At 41.2% G+C, this 20,423-nt stretch overlaps 1 protein-coding gene across 1 annotated transcript; it reads left to right on the top strand.

Moving 5' to 3' along the window:
- The first annotated feature begins 1,585 nt into the window (after positions 1-1,585).
- Positions 1,586-20,423, top strand: Prx6a (Peroxiredoxin 6a). The gene is made up of 4 exons (XM_070089650.1): positions 1,586-1,762; positions 6,228-6,384; positions 14,769-14,986; positions 19,910-20,423. Exons 1-4 carry the CDS (start codon positions 1,677-1,679, stop codon positions 20,109-20,111), a joined length of 663 nt encoding a protein of 220 aa, XP_069945751.1. The 5' UTR covers positions 1,586-1,676; the 3' UTR covers positions 20,112-20,423.

The following is a 20,423-nucleotide window of genomic DNA, read 5'->3' as shown; positions in this document are numbered from 1 at the left end:
TGTGAGTGGTGGTGTTGGTGGGAGGAGGTGCGAGTGGTGGTGTTGGTGGGAGGAAGTGCGAGTGGTGGTGTTGGAGGGTGGGGGTGTTGGAGGGTAGAGGTGTGAGTGGTGGTGTTGGAGGGTGGGGGTGTTGGAGGGTAGAGGTGTGAGTGGTGGTGTTGGAGGGTGGGGGTGTGAGTGGTGGTGTTGGAGGGTAGGGGTGTGAGTGGTGGTGTTGGAGGGTGAGGGTGTGGGTGGTGGTGCTGGAGGGTGGGGGTGTGGGAGGTGTTGGAGGGTAGAGGTGTGAGTGGTGGTGTTGGAGGACGGGGTGTGGGTGGGGTTGGAGGGTGGGGGTGTGAGTGGTGGTGTTGGAGGGTGGGGATGTGAGTGGTGGTGTTGGAGGGTGGGGTGTGAGTGGTGGTGTTGGAGGGTGGGGGTGTGAGTGGTGGTGTTGGAGGGTGGGGGTGTAAGTGGTGTTGGAGGGTAGGTGTGAGTGGTGGTGTTGGAGGGTGGTGGTGTTGGAGGGTGGTGGTGTTGGAGGGTGGTGGTGTTGGAGGGTGGTGGTGTTGGAGGGTGGGAGGTGTTGGAGGGTAGAGGTGTGAGTGGTGGTGTTGGAGGACGGGGGTGTGGGTGGTGTTGGAGGGTGGGGGTGTGAGTGGTGGTGTTGGAGGGTGGGGATGTGAGTGGTGGTGCTGGAGGGTGGGGTGTGAGTGGTGGTGTTGGTGGGTGGGGTTGTGGGTGGTGGTTTTGGTGGGTGGGGGTGTGGGTGGTGGTGTTGGAGGGTGGGAGGTGTTGGAGGTGTTGGAGGGTAGAGGTGTGAGTGGTGGTGTTGGAGGACGGGGGTGTGGGTGGGGGTGGAGGGTGGGGGTGTGAGTGGTGGTGTTGGAGGGTGGGGCTGTGAGTGGTGGTGTTGGAGGGTGGGGTGTGTGTGGTGGTGTTGGAGGGTGGGGGTGTGAGTGGTGGTGTTGGAGGGTGGGGGTGTATGTGGTGGTGTTGGAGGGTAGGGGTGTGAGTGGTGGTTTTGGAGAGTAGGGGTGTGAGTGGTGGTTTTGGAGGGTGAGGGTGTGGGTGATGTTGGAGGGTGGGGGTGTGAGTGGTGGTGTTGGAGGGTGGGGGTGTGAGTGGTGGTGTTGGAGGGTAGGGGTGTGGGTGGTGTTGGAAGGTGGGGTGTGAGTGGTGGTGTTGGAGGGTGGGGGTGTATGTGGTGGTGTTGGAGGGTAGGGGTGTGAGTGGTGTTGGAGGGTGGGGGTGTGAGTGGTGGTTTTGGAGAGTAGGGGTGTGAGTGGTGGTTTTGGAGGGTCAGGGTGTGGGTGGTGTTGGAGGGTGGGGGTGTGAGTGGTGGTGTTGGAGGGTGGGGGTGTGAGTGGTGGTGTTGGAGGGTGGGGGTGTGAGTGGTGGTGTTGGAGGGTAGGGGTGTGAGTGGTGGTTTTGGAGGGTAGGGGTGTGGGTGGTGTTGGTGGTTCCGTGGTTGGGATAGTAGTTGGAGAGGTGGGAGTGATTGTGACGAGGGTGGGGAAGTAGGGGCTGGTGGTGGTAGGGGTTGTGGTGGTGATAGCTGGAGTGGGGAACGAGGTGGGGGGTTGTGGTGGTGATAGCTGGAGGCTCCTGGTGGCCGGGGTGGAGGCGTCTCGCTCATTCCTGCAGCAGCAGCCACGTCGATAGTTTCTACGCTCCTTGCTCCATCAACATCTACAAAAATGGTGAACCTGGGTGATGTATTTCCTAATTTCACTGCTGAGTCTACCATTGGCACCATCAAGCTCTATGATTACCTTGGCGACTCGTAAGTATTACCGAGATATATCTAGTTGCTTGATAATTATGCCGCATCCCTCGCTTGTACTACCTCATGTCACATTGGAATGCATTGTTTCTTGTATGGTATTGTTTTTTCTGTTTTTGTTCAATATTTATCACTAATTGTTAGAACCTTTCGAGGGAGGTTCCTTGATGTTGGTAAGGGGCTCTTGATCCAAGGAATTGGGCATGGCCTTCCCTTCTGTGGATATAGAATCTGCATTCCATAACCTCCCTACGAGTTTAGCACTTTTTCCCTCCCCTAACTACAGTAATTGTTATAGAATTTATTCATAACACTGGGATTTTTTCCTACATTGATTGTAACGCGTTTTCACCTGTCACTGTATATGGATTTTTGTTTGTATAATTGGTTTTAATTTCTTGTTCACTCCGTAGTATTAAGCAGGAAGATGCACACATGTTGTTTTATACATTCTTTTTGACCTTCCAGCAGGTGTCGGTCATACGAGACTGATTTATTATACAAATGCGCAGCTCTCGTCTTTCTCTTCATGGAGGGGGGAGGAGGAGGGGGGTCCCTCGGGGCCTGGTGGCTAAAGCTCCCGCTTCACACACGGAGGGCCCGGGTTCGATTCCCGGCGGGTGGAAACATGCGACACGTTTCCTTACACCTGTTGTCCTGTTCACCTAGCAGCAAATAGGTACCTGGGTGTTAGTCGACTGGTGTGGGTCGCATCCTGGGGGACAAGATTAAGGACCCCAATGAAAATAAGTTAGTCCTCGATGACGCACTGACTTTCTTGGGTTATCCTGGGTGGCTAACCCTCCGGGGTTAAAAATCCGAACGAAATCTTATCTTATCTCTTACCTCAGGGAAGGTTGATAAATTAGACACATGTGAACCATTCATCTCAGGGAAGGTTCTTGAGGAAGGTGGGGGGGGGGACTTGATCCATGTAATTGATCACCTCCCCTTCGTTGGATCGAGCCGGATTGTCTCTTATCCACAAGAATGAAGGAACGCTTCGATACTCCTATGCGCCCAGGCTAGGCAGGTCTAACTTGCGCCTACTCGTGTGCCCGTCCAATCTATATTAAAAGCTATGGCAAGTTCTTGCTTCAGTGACACTACCTGAAAGTGTTCCATTCATCTCCAACTTACTGACATACCAATACTTCACTTTTTTTTCCGCTTTTAAACTAAATTTCTCCAACTTGAATCAGTTTGAGAGCCTTGTCTGTATTAGATATTTTCAAAATGCTAATTATGTACCTTAATGGTGTTTGCCGTTTGAAAGTTTAAATATCCCCTGGAGGCTTAGTCAAGTCACTTCAGCTCGCACACTGAGGTTTTAATCCCAAGCATGAATGGAAATGGGCAAGTTTCCTTATCCATATTCCTGCTGCCTATACGTATTCTTTTGGCAATAAGTAGGTACATGGGTTTTGGGCGAGTGGTGGGGCGCATCCTGGGCAGAGAATTAAAGTACTGTACTCCAAATTAAAATAAAACAGGCTTGACTTTATTGGGTTATCCAGGATTGCTATTCTTGGCTAACCCAATAACTCGGAAATCTACCAATATGGATTTACTGATTCCCTCCATGAAGATAATTCAAGGAGGGTGCCTTGATGCTGTTAGGCTCTTGGGTTACTATTAGTTTACAGGCTCCATTAAGTTGTGTAAAAATTTATAATGGGAAGTATGTAATATTTTGTGCAATGGGATGACCCAAGCGAGTTTAGCACTTCTTTTTATTATAATTTGTGCAGTGGTGATATTTTGTGCAAATTGAGGAAGTGACTGTTGGCATTTTTTTTTTTTTTTTTTAAATATAGCCCAACCCAACTTGCCTAGTGTGCACTCGCATTGCTGTGGTGTTGGCAGTATAGTTGTGTGCATCACTGGGCCAGTAGGTCACACTTGTTGATTAACCTGGCATGTAATAGTCATTTTTACTAGCTGTATAGGAGGAATTTGCTGTTGTACTGCAAAACCCAAAAAAATGCTAACGAATACAAAACTTTTGTTCAAAACCCTTACAAAATTTAAGAGATTGGTCATTAGCAATTTTGTAAGCATTTAAAGTTTCATTCAAACATCTACTAACCATTTCTTTTTTTTTTTTTAAATTCACCCTGGTCTTTGTTCTCTTGCACCTTGGATAACTTTGATATATTAGAGCAGAGTACAGTACCATGATAAACAAGAGTAACTACCATACATGACTATACAAACATAAGGTCTTTCAATTTGTATTGGTAAGCACTGTTCCTACATATAGAGGAATTAAAACCTAGCATAAATCATTTTTAATGCATTATTAAAAAGTGACACTACATAATACCTTCGTTTTTCATTGATAATAACCACAGTAAACTACTTTGGGACGAAATTTGAAACACATGGACTATCTTAGGCTACTCTCAGAGGGAGATTTTATTTTGACTATGCTTTGGTTTTTTAAAGTAGTTTACAATTGATTGCTAAAAGTAGCAGAAACAAGACAGTAGCCTGCTTGACATGACCCTACTTTGCTAGGAAACCCAGAGGATTATTAATTAACTGCATACCATGGGCCAGTGGGCTTGTGGGGTGCTAGTGTAATTTCTAAAGGTGCTCTTAACTTTGTTTCATTATAAGGTTTGCAATTAGAATAATAGATGTGACTCAGTTCATTAATTTTTGGGTGCCTGTAGCCATTTGTGAAGTAGTTGTATTAATATAGCAAGTGAAGCCTGTGGATAGAACTGTTCATAATTTGATAATCATTCTCTCAAGTATCACCTGTATCATGCTCCCATTCTAAGTTCTATTCAGTTTTGTTTTTATTAACACATCGGCCGTTTCCCACCAAGGCAGGGTGGCCTGAAAGAGAAACTTCATTCACTCCATCACTGTTTTGCCAGAGGTGTGCTTACACTGCAGTTATAAAACTGCAACATTAACACCTTCAGAGTGCAGACACTACTTCCCATCTCCGGGACTCGAGTCCGGCCTGCCGGTTTCCCTGAATCCCTTCATAAGTGTTACCTTGCTCACACTCCAACAGCATGTCAAGTCCTAAAAACCATTACTCCATTCATTCTTATCAAATACTGTACACTCCTGCATGTTTGCTGCAAGTCCAAGCCCCTCGCACCCAACACCACCTTCACCCCCTCCCTCCAACCTTTCCTAGGCTGACCCCTACCCCACCTCCCCTCCACTGCAGATTTATACACTCGGTCATTCTGTTTTGTTCCACCCTCTCTACATGTCCAAACCACCTTAACAACCCTTCAGCCCTTTGGATAATAGTTTTGGTAGTCCCGGACCACCACCTAATTTCCAAACTACGAATTCTCTGCATTATATTCACACCATACATTGCCCTCAGACAAGACATCTCCACTGCCTGCAGCCTTCTCCTTGTTGCAACATTCACCACCCATGCTGCATACTCCTGTAAGAGTGTTGGTATAACTGTACTCTCATACATTCCTCTTTGCTTCCATGGACAAAGTTCTTTGTCTCCACTCCTCAGTGCACCACTCGCCCTTTTCCCCCCTCATCAGTTCTGTGATTCACCTCATCTTTCATAGACCCATCTGCCGACACGTCCACTCCTAAATATCTGAATACATTCGCCTTCTCCATACTCTCTCCCTCCAGTCCTTCGTTACCTAATTTTTTTATCCTCATCACCTTACTCTTTCCTTTTTCACATTTAATTTTCTTTTTACATACCCTATCCGACTCATCCACCAACCTCTGCAATTTCTCCTCAATCTCCCAAAAGCTGTGTCATTTATTTATTTAATAATTTGAACATACAGAGGTACAAAAAAATACAGGTAAGAGCAGTATGCCAAAGCAACTGTGACAACTCCCACTTTGTGTTATTCTTTATCTTTTGCCAACACCCGAGCATTCGCTTCTCTTACCTCATCTATAAATATATTGAACAACCACAGTGACATCACACATCCTTGTCACAGGCCTACTTTTACTGGGAAGTAATCTCCCTCTCCTACATCCTCTAACCTGAGCCTCACTATCCGTGTACAATCTTTTCAATGCTTTCAGTAACCTACCTCATATTCCATACATTGCAACATCTGCCACAGGAAAATTTCATAAATTTGATAATTGACAGTTAAGTACAAATGATGCTGGTATTGCACCCACAGATTTGTTCATTTGTGCCTAGTTTATTATCATGAGGTATGATTAATTTAGTTATGGCATTTTTTATAAAATGTAGAAAAATGTGTTAACACTGAATTGGTACTGCCACATTCATTATTAGGCTGATTTTAAAAATAAATCTTAAGACTGAGGCTATCCCATTTTTTTTTATTCTATCTAGAATTTCTTTTTGGTATCATGCAACAAGTTTTAGGTGTTCAGGAGTAGTTAAAATTGGTAAATTATTGTTTATTACTAATTAAGATTTGTATTGAAAAATGTTTTTTTTTTTTTTTTTTTTTTTTTTTACAAATAGCTGGGGCATTGTCTTCTCTCACCCTGCGGACTACACTCCAGTGTGTACCACAGAGTTGGGCAGTATGGCAAAAATGATCCCAGAGTTTGAAAAGAGAAATGTCAAGGTAATGGCAATTTCCTGTGATGGTGTCGATGACCATCTTGGCTGGATCAAGGTAAGTGTTGGACCAGTTTTTCCTTTCCCTTGCAAGATAAATGTGTAGGTAGTAGGTTGGTAGACAGCAACCACCCAGGGAAGTACTACCGTCCTGCCAGATGACTGTGAAGCAAAAGCCTGTAACTGTTTTGCATGATGGTGGGATTGCTGGTTTCTTTTTCTGTCTCATAAGCATGCTAAGATAACAGGGATATCTTGCTACTCCTACTTACACTTTGGTCACACTTCACAGACACGCACATGCATATATATATATACATACATCTAGGTTTTTCTCCTTTTTCTAAATGGCTCTTGTTCTTTTTTATTTCTTCTATTGTCCATGGGGAAGTGGAAAAGAATCTTTCCTCCGTAAGCCATGCGTGTCGTATGAGGCGACTAAAATGCCGGGAGCAATGGGCTAGTAACCCCTTCTCCTGTATACAATTACTAAAAAAGAGAAGAAGAAAAACTTTATAAAACTGGGTTGCTTAAATGTGCGTGGATGTAGTGCGGATGACAAGAAACAGATGATTGCTGATGTTATGAATGAAAAGAAGTTGGATGTCCTGGCCCTAAGCGAAACAAAGCTGAAGGGGGTAGGAGAGTTTCAGTGGGGGGAAATAAATGGGATTAAATCTGGAGTATCTGAGAGAGTTAGAGCAAAGGAAGGGGTAGCAGTAATGTTAAATGATCAGTTATGGAAGGAGAAAAGAGAATATGAATGTGTAAATTCAAGAATTATGTGGATTAAAGTAAAGGTTGGATGCGAGAAGTGGGTCATAATAAGCGTGTATGCACCTGGAGAAGAGAGGAATGCAGAGGAGAGAGAGAGATTTTGGGAGATGTTAAGTGAATGTATAGGAGCCTTTGAACCAAGTGAGAGAGTAATTGTGGTAGGGGACTTGAATGCTAAAGTAGGAGAAACTTTTAGAGGGTGTGGTAGGTAAGTTTGGGGTGCCAGGTGTAAATGATAATGGGAGCCCTTTGATTGAACTTTGTATAGAAAGGGGTTTAGTTATAGGTAATACATATTTTAAGAAAAAGAGGATAAATAAGTATACACGATATGATGTAGGGCGAAATGACAGTAGTTTGTTGGATTATGTATTGGTAGATAAAAGACTGTTGAGTAGACTTCAGGATGTACATGTTTATAGAGGGGCCACAGATACATCAGATCACTTTCTAGTTGTAGCTACACTGAGAGTAAAAGGTAGATGGGATACAAGGAGAATAGAAGCATCAGGGAAGAGAGAGGTGAAGGTTTATAAACTAAAAGAGGAGGCAGTTAGGGTAAGATATAAACAGCTATTGGAGGATAGATGGGCTAATGAGAGCATAGGCAATGGGGTCGAAGAGGTATGGGGTAGGTTTAAAAATGTAGTGTTAGTGTTCAGCAGAAGTTTGTGGTTACAGGAAAGTGGGTGCAGGAGGGAAGAGGAGCGATTGGTGGAATGATGATGTAAAGAGTAGTAAGGGAGAAAAAGTTAGCATATGAGAAGTTTTTACAAAGTAGAACTGATGCAAGGAGGGAGGAGTATATGGAGAAAAAGAGAGAAGTTAAGAGTGGTGAAGCAATGTAAAAAGAGAGCAAATGAGAGAGTGGGTGAGATGTTATCAACAAATTTTGTTGAAAATAAGAAAAAGTTTTGGAGTGAGATTAACAAGTTAAGAAAGCCTAGAGAACAAATGGATTTGTCAGTTAAAAATAGGAGAGGAGAGTTATTAAATGGAGAGTTAGAGGTATTGGGAAGATGGAAGGAATATTTTGAGGAATTGTTAAATGTTGATGAAGATAGGGAAGCTGTGATTTCGTGTATAGGGCAAGGAGGAATAACATCTTGTAGGAGTGAGGAAGAGCCAGTTGTGAGTGTGGGGGAAGTTCGTGAGGCAGTAGGTAAAAATGAAAGGGGGTAAGGCAGCCGGGATTGATGGGATAAAGATAGAAATGTTAAAAGCAGGTGGGGATATAGTTTTGGAGTGGTTGGTGCAATTATTTAATAAATGTATGGAAGAGGGTAAGGTACCTAGGGATTGGCAGAGAGCATGCATAGTTCCTTTGTATAAAGGCAAAGGGGATAAAAGAGAGTGCAAAAATTATAGGGGGATAAGTCTGTTGAGTGTACCTGGTAAAGTGTATGGTAGTTATAATTGAAAGAATTAAGAGTAAGATGGAGAATAGGATAGCAGATAAACAAGGAGGCTTTAGGAAAGGTAGGGGGTGTGTGGACCAGGTGTTTACAGTGAAACATATAAGTGAACAGTATTTAGATAAGGCTAAAGAGGTCTTTGTGGCATTTATGGATTTGGAAAAGGCGTATGACAGGGTGGATAGGGGGGCAATGTGGCAGATGTTGCAAGTGTATGGTGTAGGAGGTAGGTTACTGAAAGCAGTGAAGAGTTTTTACGAGGATAGTGAGGCTCAAGTTAGAGTATGTAGGAAAGAGGGAAATTTTTTCCCAGTAAAAGTAGGCCTTAGACAAGGATGTGTGATGTCACCGTGGTTGTTTAATATATTTATAGATGGGGTTGTAAGAGAAGTAAATGCGAGGGTCTTGGCAAGAGGCGTGGAGTTAAAAGATAAAGAATCACACACAAAGTGGGAGTTGTCACAGCTGCTCTTTGCTGATGACACTGTGCTCTTGGGAGATTCTGAAGAGAAGTTGCAGAGATTGGTGGATGAATTTGGTAGGGTGTGCAAAAGAAGAAAATTAAAGGTGAATACAGGAAAGAGTAAGGTTATGAGGATAACAAAAAGATTAGGTGATGAAAGATTGAATATCAGATTGGAGGGAGAGAGTATGGAGGAGGTGAACGTATTCAGATATTTGGGAGTGGACGTGTCAGCGGATGGGTCTATGAAAGATGAGGTGAATCATAGAATTGATGAGGGAAAGAGTGAGTGGTGCACTTAGGAGTCTGTGGAGACAAAGAACTTTGTCCTTGGAGGCAAAGAGGGGAATGTATGAGAGTATAGTTTTACCAACGCTCTTATATGGGTGTGAAGCGTGGGTGATGAATGTTGCAGCGAGGAGAAGGCTGGAGGCAGTGGAGATGTCATGTCTGAGGGCAATGTGTGGTGTGAATATAATGCAGAGAATTCGTAGTTTGGAAGTTAGGAGGAGGTGCGGGATTACCAAAACTGTTGTCCAGAGGGCTGAGGAAGGGTTGTTGAGGTGGTTCGGACATGTAGAGAGAATGGAGCGAAACAGAATGACTTCAAGAGTGTATCAGTCTGTAGTGGAAGGAAGGCGGGGTAGGGGTCGGCCTAGGAAGGGTTGGAGGGAGGGGGTAAAGGAGGTTTTGTGTGCGAGGGGCTTGGACTTCCAGCAGGCATGCGTGAGCGTGTTTGATAGGAGTGAATGGAGACAAATGGTTTTTAATACTTGACGTGCTGTTGGAGTGTGAGCAAAGTAACATTTATGAAGGGATTCAGGGAAACCGGCAGGCCGGACTTGAGTCCTGGAGATGGGAAGTACAGTGCCTGCACTCTGAAGGAGGGGTGTTAATGTTGCAGTTTAAAAACTGTAGTGTAAAGCACCCTTCTGGCAAGACAGTGATGGAGTGAATGATGGTGAAAGTTTTTCTTTTTCGGGCCACCCTGCCTTGGTGGGAATCGGCCGGTGTGATAATAAAAAAATAAATATGTGATTTTTATATTTTTTATTTATTTATTTATTTTTATTTATTTATTTCCAATTTGTGCACACATACAGAGGTACAAAAAAATACAGATAAGAGCAGTATGCCAAAGCCACTTATACTATGCATAGCATTACGGGCTGGCTTAAAATTAACTTAAGATTAACTAAGCAATGATTATTATTATTATTATAATCAAAAAGAAGCGCTAAGCCACAAGGACTATACAGCGCTGCTACTAAGCACATGATGAAATCAGTGATAAAACATTAATGTAAACAGATAACTATAAAGCACAAGTGAGTATTACAAAGACAGGTCATATGGTTGCATTCAGTTAGGTAGTGATTCTGTTAGGTAGTGTATTTAAAAAATAATAAAGTTAGATTGGGTTTTAGGTTTAACATTTATGTGATATAATTGTGAGAAACATTTAAGATATACAATTTATAATGTTCAGTTATTCAGTATTTATTTGGTTTTGGGTGAGTAAGTAATCTTTGAGAAGAGACTTGAATTTATAAACAGGTTGTGTTTTTTTTATATTTACAGGTAATGAATTCCAGATTTTAGGGCCTTTTATGTGCATTGAGTTTTTGCATAGCGTGAGATGGACACGAGGAACATCAAAGAGTGATCTGTGCCTTGTGTTATGGTCATGTGTTCTGTTGAGGTTGGCAAGGAGATGTTTGAGGGGAGGGTTAATATCAGAGTTAAGTGTTTTATGTATGTAATAGGTGCAGTAATAAGTATGGATGTTTTGTATGGTGAGTAGGTTTAGTGTATTGAATATTGGTGGAGTGTGCTGCCTGTAGTGAGAATTTGTTATCATTCTAACTGCAGCCTTTTGTTGGGTAATTAGTGGTCTGAGATGGTTAATTGTTGTTGAGCCCCATGCACAAATTCCATAGGTGAGATAGGGGTAAATAAGAGAGTGATATAGGGCCAGGAGGGCTGACTGTGGAACATAGTACCGTATCTTCGATAGTATGCCTACAGTCTTGGAAATTTTCTTAGAAATTTGATGTATATGTGTATATATTGCTTTGGTATTGTCATTTAATGTTAGGTCATACTTGGTAATTCATGTTTGTGACTTACATTATGCAAGAAAGACATGTATACGAGGCACAGCAATTGGGAAGGGGGTAAGTGGTTAAACGGATTGTGCTTGGATGATTTCTTGTGACATAATGGATTTCATGGACTCTTTAGTCCTCAAAGCCCAGCCTGAAGTCATGCTTTTGTTAACTAGCCTGGACAGCTAGGGTATTGGTGCTAGTTTTGTTTTGGCTCCCATTGTCAACAACCCAGAACAGTTTGTTCCTGCAAAAAATAGTTGTCCAGTTTCCACTTTTGCTTGCATTCTAGCATTATTTCTAAATGCTGGCAATAGATTGAAGTCTTGGATCAGATATTAATAGTATTCTCCAATTGTGCCCATGGCACCCCTTTTCCTCACTGAATTTATTCTACACTTCCTCCATTTCTTGCTCCAGTAAGTTGTCTAAAATGAATAGCCATAAGCCCAACATTTCTTTTGATTTAAATAGTGAGAATGTTTCTTTTTGGAATTTGCTTCAGGGAGGACCAGTAAAGCTAGAAGTCTCATTGAAGCAAATAGCAGTACTGTACTGTACAGTTTAGTACTGTACTACCGCACCACTCGAGGAAAATGGAATTTGTACAGTAATTTGCTCAAAGGGAAAATGTTTAGCAGTTGCCTCTTGATTCAGGAATGGCAGCTAAGGGTATAAAATTATTGCTATTATTTTTGGCTTGCCCACTTCTGGAATTAGCTGAACATTTGCTTTGTCTAAATAGTAAATTTCAAGCCTTTCTTGTTGCAAGATTAATAATGGAAAAGGTATCCCAGTGGTTCAGCACTAAATAGGCTATTGCAGCCCATTCTCCTGTTGTACTATATCACTGTTGCCTAGACAGTCAGACGAGGACTTAAGAATGGAGCAGTGATTATAACTATTTTAGTGTACTCTGTGGAAGTTCATCTTTTACAGACAGCAGAGAATGTGTTTCTAGAAAAAGTGCCTTATTGAGATTAGCAATGTTAAGAACATGACTGGGAAAATTGGTTACATTCTAACATTTGACAAACGACTGTACTTATTTTTAAATATTTTACTAGGTACAAATTACTATTTTCTTCCTATGTGTCCTAGTTTTCATTGCTTATTTATATGGACATGTGTGGAAAAGGTTGATGTAGCTCAGCTTGGCTCGAGTGGATGGCTGTGGTTCTTTTTGAATGCAGAATTGTCAGTTTTGCTAGTGCTCAAGTAGTCTGTAATGCATCATTGATCACTTGTAACATTGACGACTTGGACAATCTTTTCACCAGGTCTCAGCCTGCACTACTCATTTTACCTCTTATTTCTTTGTCATTCTCTAATTGTATGGATGGTTCTGATTTTGAGGACAGGTTAGGATTTGTTCAGATTTTTAAAAGCAGATGACACTAATGTCTTCTCACCCAAACCCAACTAAAGGACCCCTGCCTGCAAATCACTTTAAGGCCTTGCATAAAAATCACCTCATCACCCAAAATTAACCAGACAAACTGTACTTCATACCTACCAGTTACTCAAGCTGCTCAAAAAAAAAAAAAAAAAAAAAAAAAAAAAAAAATCTAAATTTAAGACTGCTCAACTTAAATTGTTTCAGTTTCATTCATGTTTAAATTTCATTGTTTTAAATACTACAAAATTGTAATACATCATATTGTAAATTTGTTTTAAATTGTTCTAATACTGTAATTTTTATAAACTAATTCAATAGCGTAATTATTCTCTACTGAACTTCTCGACTAGACTTATTAACCCTTTGAGGGTTTCGGCCGTACTAGTACGGCTTACGACCCAGGGTTTTTGACGTACTAGTACGCCTAAATTCTAGTGCCCTCAAATCTAGTGGGAGAAAGCTGGTAGGCCTACATATGAAAGAATGGGCGTGGTCAGTGTGTGCAGTATAAAAAAATCCTGCAGCACACAGTGCATAATGAGAAAAAAAAAACTGAGTGAGTGTTGATAAAAGTTCTGCTAGAGTGAAATATTCATAAACTAGAAGAGTTTGTCGCTGTGCTATCAGAGAAAGGCCATCCTCTACTACGAAGCATGCAAAAGGAACAGTGGAGGGAAGTCAGACTTCTAATGCAGTAAAATATAAAAGTTTGTGTATATGAATTTCTATAAATGTGTACACTTCTGTATGTATACATGTATTTGTGCATGTATACACCTGTGTAAATTTTTGGTATGTATGCATGTGCATATGTACACAAAAAAATTCATACATGCATGTTCACATGTATACATACATTATATCCATGCATGTGTGTTCGTAGATGTATGCAGTTCATATTTATGCATGTTTCTACGTTTGCACATGAAAATGTGCCTGTGTGAAAGTGTGTGTATATTTACATTTATGCATGTAAAATTTTGCATATATGTATGTATGACTGTATTTCTGCATTTATACATCCATACTTGTGTATGTATTCATGTGCATATTTCCATCCTCACTATCACTACCATGTATGTATATATACATGAATCTGTAATCAGTAACAAGATATAGTAAATTAATTGCTTGGCAACACGTGACATTGTGATGCTGATCAAAAGAGGAACTTGAAAGTAATCTCGTGGATGTCAATTACAGGGTTTGTCTAAAATTGAGCTGAGATCAATGCACATATCAGTTGCTCTGTGAGCATTCACTTAGTAATAGTTGACTTGGATTTGAAATTTGAAGCATAAGCCTGAGCATTCAATATTATTTAAAATTTTATTTTTTGCAGTTTTATTAGTTTTAAAATTCTCCATGATGTTTCAAGAATTTTATTTCAAAATTGTCAGGTTTAATGAAAGTTCAGAAAATTCCAGGTTTTAAAAATATTTATTGCATTGACAAGTTTGCACATGTAAATTATATTAATTAGGTACTATCCTGGCCCTAAGATGTTGAAGCAGTCAAAGAGGAAGATGCATACTTTGATCATGATTAAACCATTTTGCACATAAACACTGGTCAAATCTGCACTTAACCACTTGAATTTTGCTTTCTTCCATCGCTGAATTAAGACTCCTTATTTTGAATGTTTGAAGCTATACCACAGAGGTTTTTGTTAGTTATCTGAACTATTCCAGGATAGTAGGAATAGGCTCAGCAACTGTGGTCATTTGACAAAAGAAAAAATTCAGGCAACCACTTGGTTTCCCTTTGGGGATGCCTAATAAGTGTTTTGTCTATTTGTATACCATTCAGTTGATGTCTAGCCCTCTTTTAACTCTTTGTGCTTTGAGATATCACTGAAGTCTTGACTAGTGGATTTAATGAGTGTTGAAATAAACATTTTGACATAGATGAAATGATACTTATTATGAGTGTGGGCTTTCAATTTCTTTGTCGTCATGCACAATCTTCAGGTCTTCGTTGTTTTTTTTTTTCTTAAAAAAAACAGAATTTGCTTGTACAGCGTTACCAACATTGAGTAAATTTTAGTGCAGAAGTGCAAGATTTTAGATGGGAAAACCTTAGATTAAAGGCAAAAAATACAGTAAGTCTTTGACTTGCACATTGGGGACCTTCTGTATTGTATATAATATACACTAATATTATACACAACATACACAATGCAAGAGGTTCTCAACGTGTTTAAGTAGAGAACTTTATGTATTAGATTTGGTGTGCATCACAGTTAAAAGTTGCTGATATAATACTGTACATGTTTTGCAGGACATTAAATCCTACTGCCCTGATATCAAAGGAGAATTTCCTTACCCAATCATTGCTGATCAAGACAGGGACCTGGCTGTTACCCTTGGCATGTTAGACCCAGATGAGAAGACGTCTGAAGGCCTGCCTCTTTCATGTCGTGCTGTTTTTCTCATTGGCCCAGATAAGAGACTTAAGCTCTCTATTCTTTACCCAGCAACTACTGGGCGCAACTTTGAGTTAGTGTCAATTTTTCGTGTTTTACCATACATATAAACATGGGTACCTAAGAATGATTTGCTCAGGTAATTTCGTATTTAAGAGCTATTAACAATAAAACTTCAAAAGTTGCTTGACTATCTTCATCTATCTTTAGTATATTAATAAGCTTCTTGCCTCGTAGGTAAAATAAAGTAGTAAAATTTCATGCAAAAATAAAATGAAAAAGATCTGTTACATATTAGCATTGCAGTACTTTATGCTTGTTAAAATTTATGAATAGCTGTAGACTTTTTATATGCTGGCCGTCTCCCAGTGAGGCAGGGAGACCCAAAAAAGAAACATTCGCCATCTTTCACACAATCAGTTTTGCCAGAAGTGTGTAGATAACAGTTTCGATGTCCCTGTAAATGGTAAATATCCCAAACCCCCTCAGTGCAGGCACTGTACTTCCCACCTTCAGGACTCTAGTCTGGCTAACTGGTTTTCCTGAGTCCCTTTGCAGAATATTGCCTTGCTCACAATCCAGCAGCAGTCAAAAAACATTTGCTTCCACTCGCTCCTCTCTGACATGCTAACATGTGCTTGCTGGAAGTCTCAGCCCCTCACACAACCCTCACCCCTTCCCTCCAACTTTTCTAAGGATGACCCCTACCCTGTCTTCCTTCCTCCAAGTCGCACTGTGTCATTCCAGCTTTTCTAAATGTCCAAACGACCTCAACCCCTCCTTTGCCCGCTGGATGAAGGATGAGGTTAATCATAGAATTGATGAGGGGAAAAAAGGCGAGTGGTGCATCGAGGTATATGTGGAGACAAAAAACGTTATCTATGGAGGCAAAGAAGGGAATGTATGAAAGTATAGTAGTACCAACACACTTATATGGGTGTGAAGCTTGGGTTGTAAATGCAGCAGCGAGGAGGCAGTTGGACGCAGTGGAGATGTCCTGTCTAAGGGCAATGTATGGTGTAAATATTATGCAGAAAATTCGGAGTGTGGAAATTAGAAGGTGTGTAGTTAAAAGTATTAGTCAAAGGGTTGAAGAGGGGTTGTTGAGGTGGTTTGGTCATTTAGAGAGAATGCATCAAAGTAGAATGACATGGAGAGTGTATAAATCTGTAGGGGAAGGAAGGCGGGCTAGGGGTCGTCCTCGAAAAGGTTGGAGGGAGGCGGTAAAGGAGGTTTTATGGGCGAGGGGCTTGGACTTCAGCAAGCGTGCATGAGCGCGTTAGATAGGAATGAATGGAGACGAATGGTATTTGGGACCTGACGAGCTGTTGGTGTGTGAGCAGGGTAATATTTAGTGAAGGGATTCAGGGAAACCGGTTATTTTATATAGCCAGACTCGAGTCCTGAAAATGGGAAGTAAAATGCCTGGGTTTAGGATATTGGCAGTTTGGAGGGATATGTTTTGTATCATTATACGTATACAGTGGTCCCTTGTTTTTCGTAGTTAATCCGTTCCTGGAGTTGCTACTATTATCGAAATCTACGATTTTCGAATCAATTTTCCCCATAAGAAATAATGTAAATACAATTCGTTCCTGACACCCAGAAGTATTAAAACAAAAATTTTTTACATGAAATATAGATGTAGTACATAAACAATACAATGGGAAATGATGAATTATTATTATTATAATCAAAAAGAAGCGCTAAGCCACAAGGACTATACAGCGCTGCGATGAATGAAACATTAACAGCATAACACTTTCCTTTATTGGAGATTCTTCTTAGTGTATCGGAGACTGGAGGAGGAGAGAGATTGGATTGTTTACAGTTTGGCAGGGGAATCCCCTTCCAGCAACACCTCAGGTACCAATTGCTTTTCTGGGGTTGCTTCTTTGTTTCTTAATGCTAATTGTTTCTCGTTTATCCACACCAATAATAACTTCTCAACATCTTCGAGTACTGGTGATCTCATTTTTTCAGCATATTTACCCCCTTTGCAACAACAGCATCCTTGATTTCCTCTTTCTTCGCCACGATGGAACATATGGTTGTGTAGGGTTTCTTATACATCCTGGCTAGTTCGGCCGCACTTGTGCCACTTTCATATTGTTCAGTGATGTTTTACTTTAATTCAGTCGTATTTCTCACCTTTACCACAGGCTTGGCACTAGGAGCTTTCTTTGGAGCCATGGTAGCTTATTTAGTATACTTGCAAGCACTAAACTGAGTGGAATCCAGTGGTCCCTCAATAATCGTCCGGCCTGAAAGTCGTCCATTTCGGAAATGTTCCTGTTTTTTCGTCAAAATATTGGCTCGCAAATGGTCCGGTAACTCGCTAATAGTCCTTCGTCCCGGACGCGTACTCACGCTCTGAGCCGCCTCGGCCTTTCCTTCCCAGCCAGTGTGCCATTGTTTACCAGTGAATGACGGTCCCCTCACATGCTCCTACGAAATTTCATAATATTCCATTGATTTTAGTGCTTGCAAGTGCTAAATAAGCTACCATGGCTCCAAATAAAGCTTCTAGTGCCAGCCCTTTGGTAAAGAATGTGAGAAACACAATTTATGAAAAAGTTTGTAGAAAAATCTGAAGATGGTAGTGGTTGAGTGGAAGCAGTTGTGATAGTGGTTGATGAACATAGGAAAGGAGGATCACTGCAGCATTGAGGACTGGGCTGGGAAAATGTTTCGTTAGTGGGATGAATTGTAAAGGACCTGCCGAGCATGGGCCAACAGGCCTGCTGCAGTGATCCTCCTTTCTTGTGTTCATCAACCACTATCACAACTGCTTCCACTCAACCACCACCATCTTTGTATTTTTCTACAAACTTTTTCATAAATAATGTGTTTCTCACATTCTTTACCAAAGAGCTGGCACTAGAAGCTTTCTTTGGTGGTAGAAGGTAGTAGTGATGGTGGTAACAGTTGTAATAGTGGTAGAAGGTCGTAGTGATGGTGGTAGTGGGTTCCTTCTTTAGTGATTCAACCAACTCCTCCAATGTTGGAGTTATATAGGGCTACAAAAACCACCACCGACTCAGCTGCTGCTTCACCACCATTATGGACGGCTTACTCTGTGGCCCTTGTATACCCAACAACAACACAACACAACACAACACAACACAACACCTTTCGTGACATACGTAATGACTTATTTTATTCATTCTAGAGTATATTCCATGTTTCTATGTTATTAATATTGTTTATTATGTCATATTAGTTGAATTGTGATAGATAGATTAATATCAACTCTATGGCTTATTTGTGTCATATTCTCCAACAATAAACTTGAACATTAAAATGGTATATAATACCGACCACACAAACAAATAGCCAATAAGAACATAACAATGGAAGAACAGTGCAGGTCTACTGGCCCATACAAGGCAGGTCCTTATCAAAATGACCTCCACCCAAAGCTACCCAAGAATTTACTCCCGTACCCAATGACACAAATCAAACTCAGCTCCTCCAACTCGTATATTTGTCCAATCTCTTCTTAAAGCTACCCAAGGTCCTAGCCTCTATCACCCTACTGGTAAGTGTGATGTTAAATAAGAACTTAAGAAAGTAGGAACACTGGAACAGGCCTGCTGGCCCATACTAGGCCGTTCCTTCACAAATCCAACCCACTAACTGAACAAGTGCTACCCAAGCAATAAGCTCGGGTGCAAGTCCGACTCAAATCCAACCCTTCTCACTCTTGTATTTATCCAGCCTAAATTTGAAACTACCCAAGCCATAGCTTTTAGAACATTGGAAAGGAGGAACACTGCAATAAGCCTGTTGGCCCATACTAGGCCGGTCCTTCACAAATCCAACCCACTAATGGAACAAATGCTACCCAAGCAATAAGCTCGGGTGCAAGTCCGACTCAAATCCAACCCTTCTCACTCTTGTATTTATCCAACCTAAATTTGAAACTACCCAATGTTTTAGCTTCGATCACCCTTCTAGGCAGACCATTCCACTCGTCAACTACCCCTATTACCAATGTTCATTTATGCATTTTATTAGTGCCCTAGAGTCCTTATGGAGGGGGATTCCCCTTCCAAATAACCTCTTCCCCCTCTCCTCCTCCCTGTCTTCCATTCATCAACAACAGCCTTCAATAAAGGTAACTGTCATGTTGAATGTTCATTCTTTTGTGCATGTAAATCTATCTTTTAGGTAAAAAAAAATTTTTTGTTGATACTTCTAGGTGTCTGTAACGAATTAATTGGATTTACATTATTTCTTATGGGGAAAATTGATTCGAAAATCGTCCATTTCGATGATAGTCCCACTTCCAGGAACAGATTGTGGATGAGTATTGAGGGACCACTGTATTATGAAATATTTCGTAGGAGCACATGTGGGGACCTTCGCTCACTGGTAAACAATGCCACACTAGCTGGGTAGGGAGGCCGCCCCGGCTCACACCATGCGTACACGTCCCGGATGACCTACTATTCACGAGTTAACCTACGATTAGCGAGCCCATGTTTATACGAAAATATCCCTATGATTTCCGAAATCTACGATTCCCGAGAACTACGATTATCGAGGGACCACTGTATACTTCTAAACTGTTGTACTCTGAGCACCTCTGCAAAAAGTGATTGTGTGAGCGAGGTGAAAGTATTGAATGATAGTATTTTCTTTTTGGGTCACCCTGTGTGCGTGTGCATGCGTGCGTGTGTGCACGTGTGTATGCGTGTGCGCGTGCACGCACAGTGGTACCTCGGGATACGAACAGCTCAAAATGCAAACAGTTATGCAAGTGTATTTATGTAAGTGCTTTTGTAAGTGTGTTTTTAGGGGTCTGAAACGGATTAATCTAATTTACATTATTCCTTATGGGAACAAATTCGTTCCGTATCAGCACTCAAACAGCCTTCTGGAACAAAATGAGTTTACGTCCCAAGGTACCACTGTATATATATTTATTAACTTGGCACTGCCTACTTTCTAGAGAGGATTTTAAAAGCTCTTGTACTTGTTCTGTTTTCAGTGAAATTCTGAGAGTCATAGACTCGGTTCAGCTGACAGCAGTGAAGAAAGTAGCAACTCCTGCAAATTGGAAGCCAGGATGTGACTGTATGGTGTTGCCATCAATATCTCCTGAAGAGGCAAAGACACTTTTCCCAGAGCACAAAGTTCACAGTGTTCCTTCTGGCAAGACATACATCCGTACAACACCACAGCCACAGTAAAAGTTGTTTGCTTGAAGTGTGTTGGTATAGCTCAAGTTTTTTGTAAGTAATTCTATCCAGATTTGTATTACTAACTCAGAATTTCCCTTTAGACTTTGTTCACATGAAATGAACATCATTATTTTTTTTTTTTAAATAGCATAGAAGGTACAAGTTTATATAGGTTTCTCTAAATTGTTGTTCACACTACAGTGCCTGTATAAATTTTTTCTTACCAAATTCCTTTTTATATTGCCAAAAAAATGTGGAAAGTGCCTTTAAAAAGTGTTGTGCTCCACATTATAATTTACTTAAAATAAAACATTGAAAATG

This window comes from Cherax quadricarinatus, chromosome 29 (assembly GCF_038502225.1).
Source record: "Cherax quadricarinatus isolate ZL_2023a chromosome 29, ASM3850222v1, whole genome shotgun sequence".
Classification (NCBI taxonomy): Eukaryota; Metazoa; Arthropoda; class Malacostraca; order Decapoda; family Parastacidae; genus Cherax; species Cherax quadricarinatus.
The sequence above is the reverse complement of the archived record's forward strand: the minus strand, read 5'-3'. Positions and strand labels throughout refer to the sequence as shown.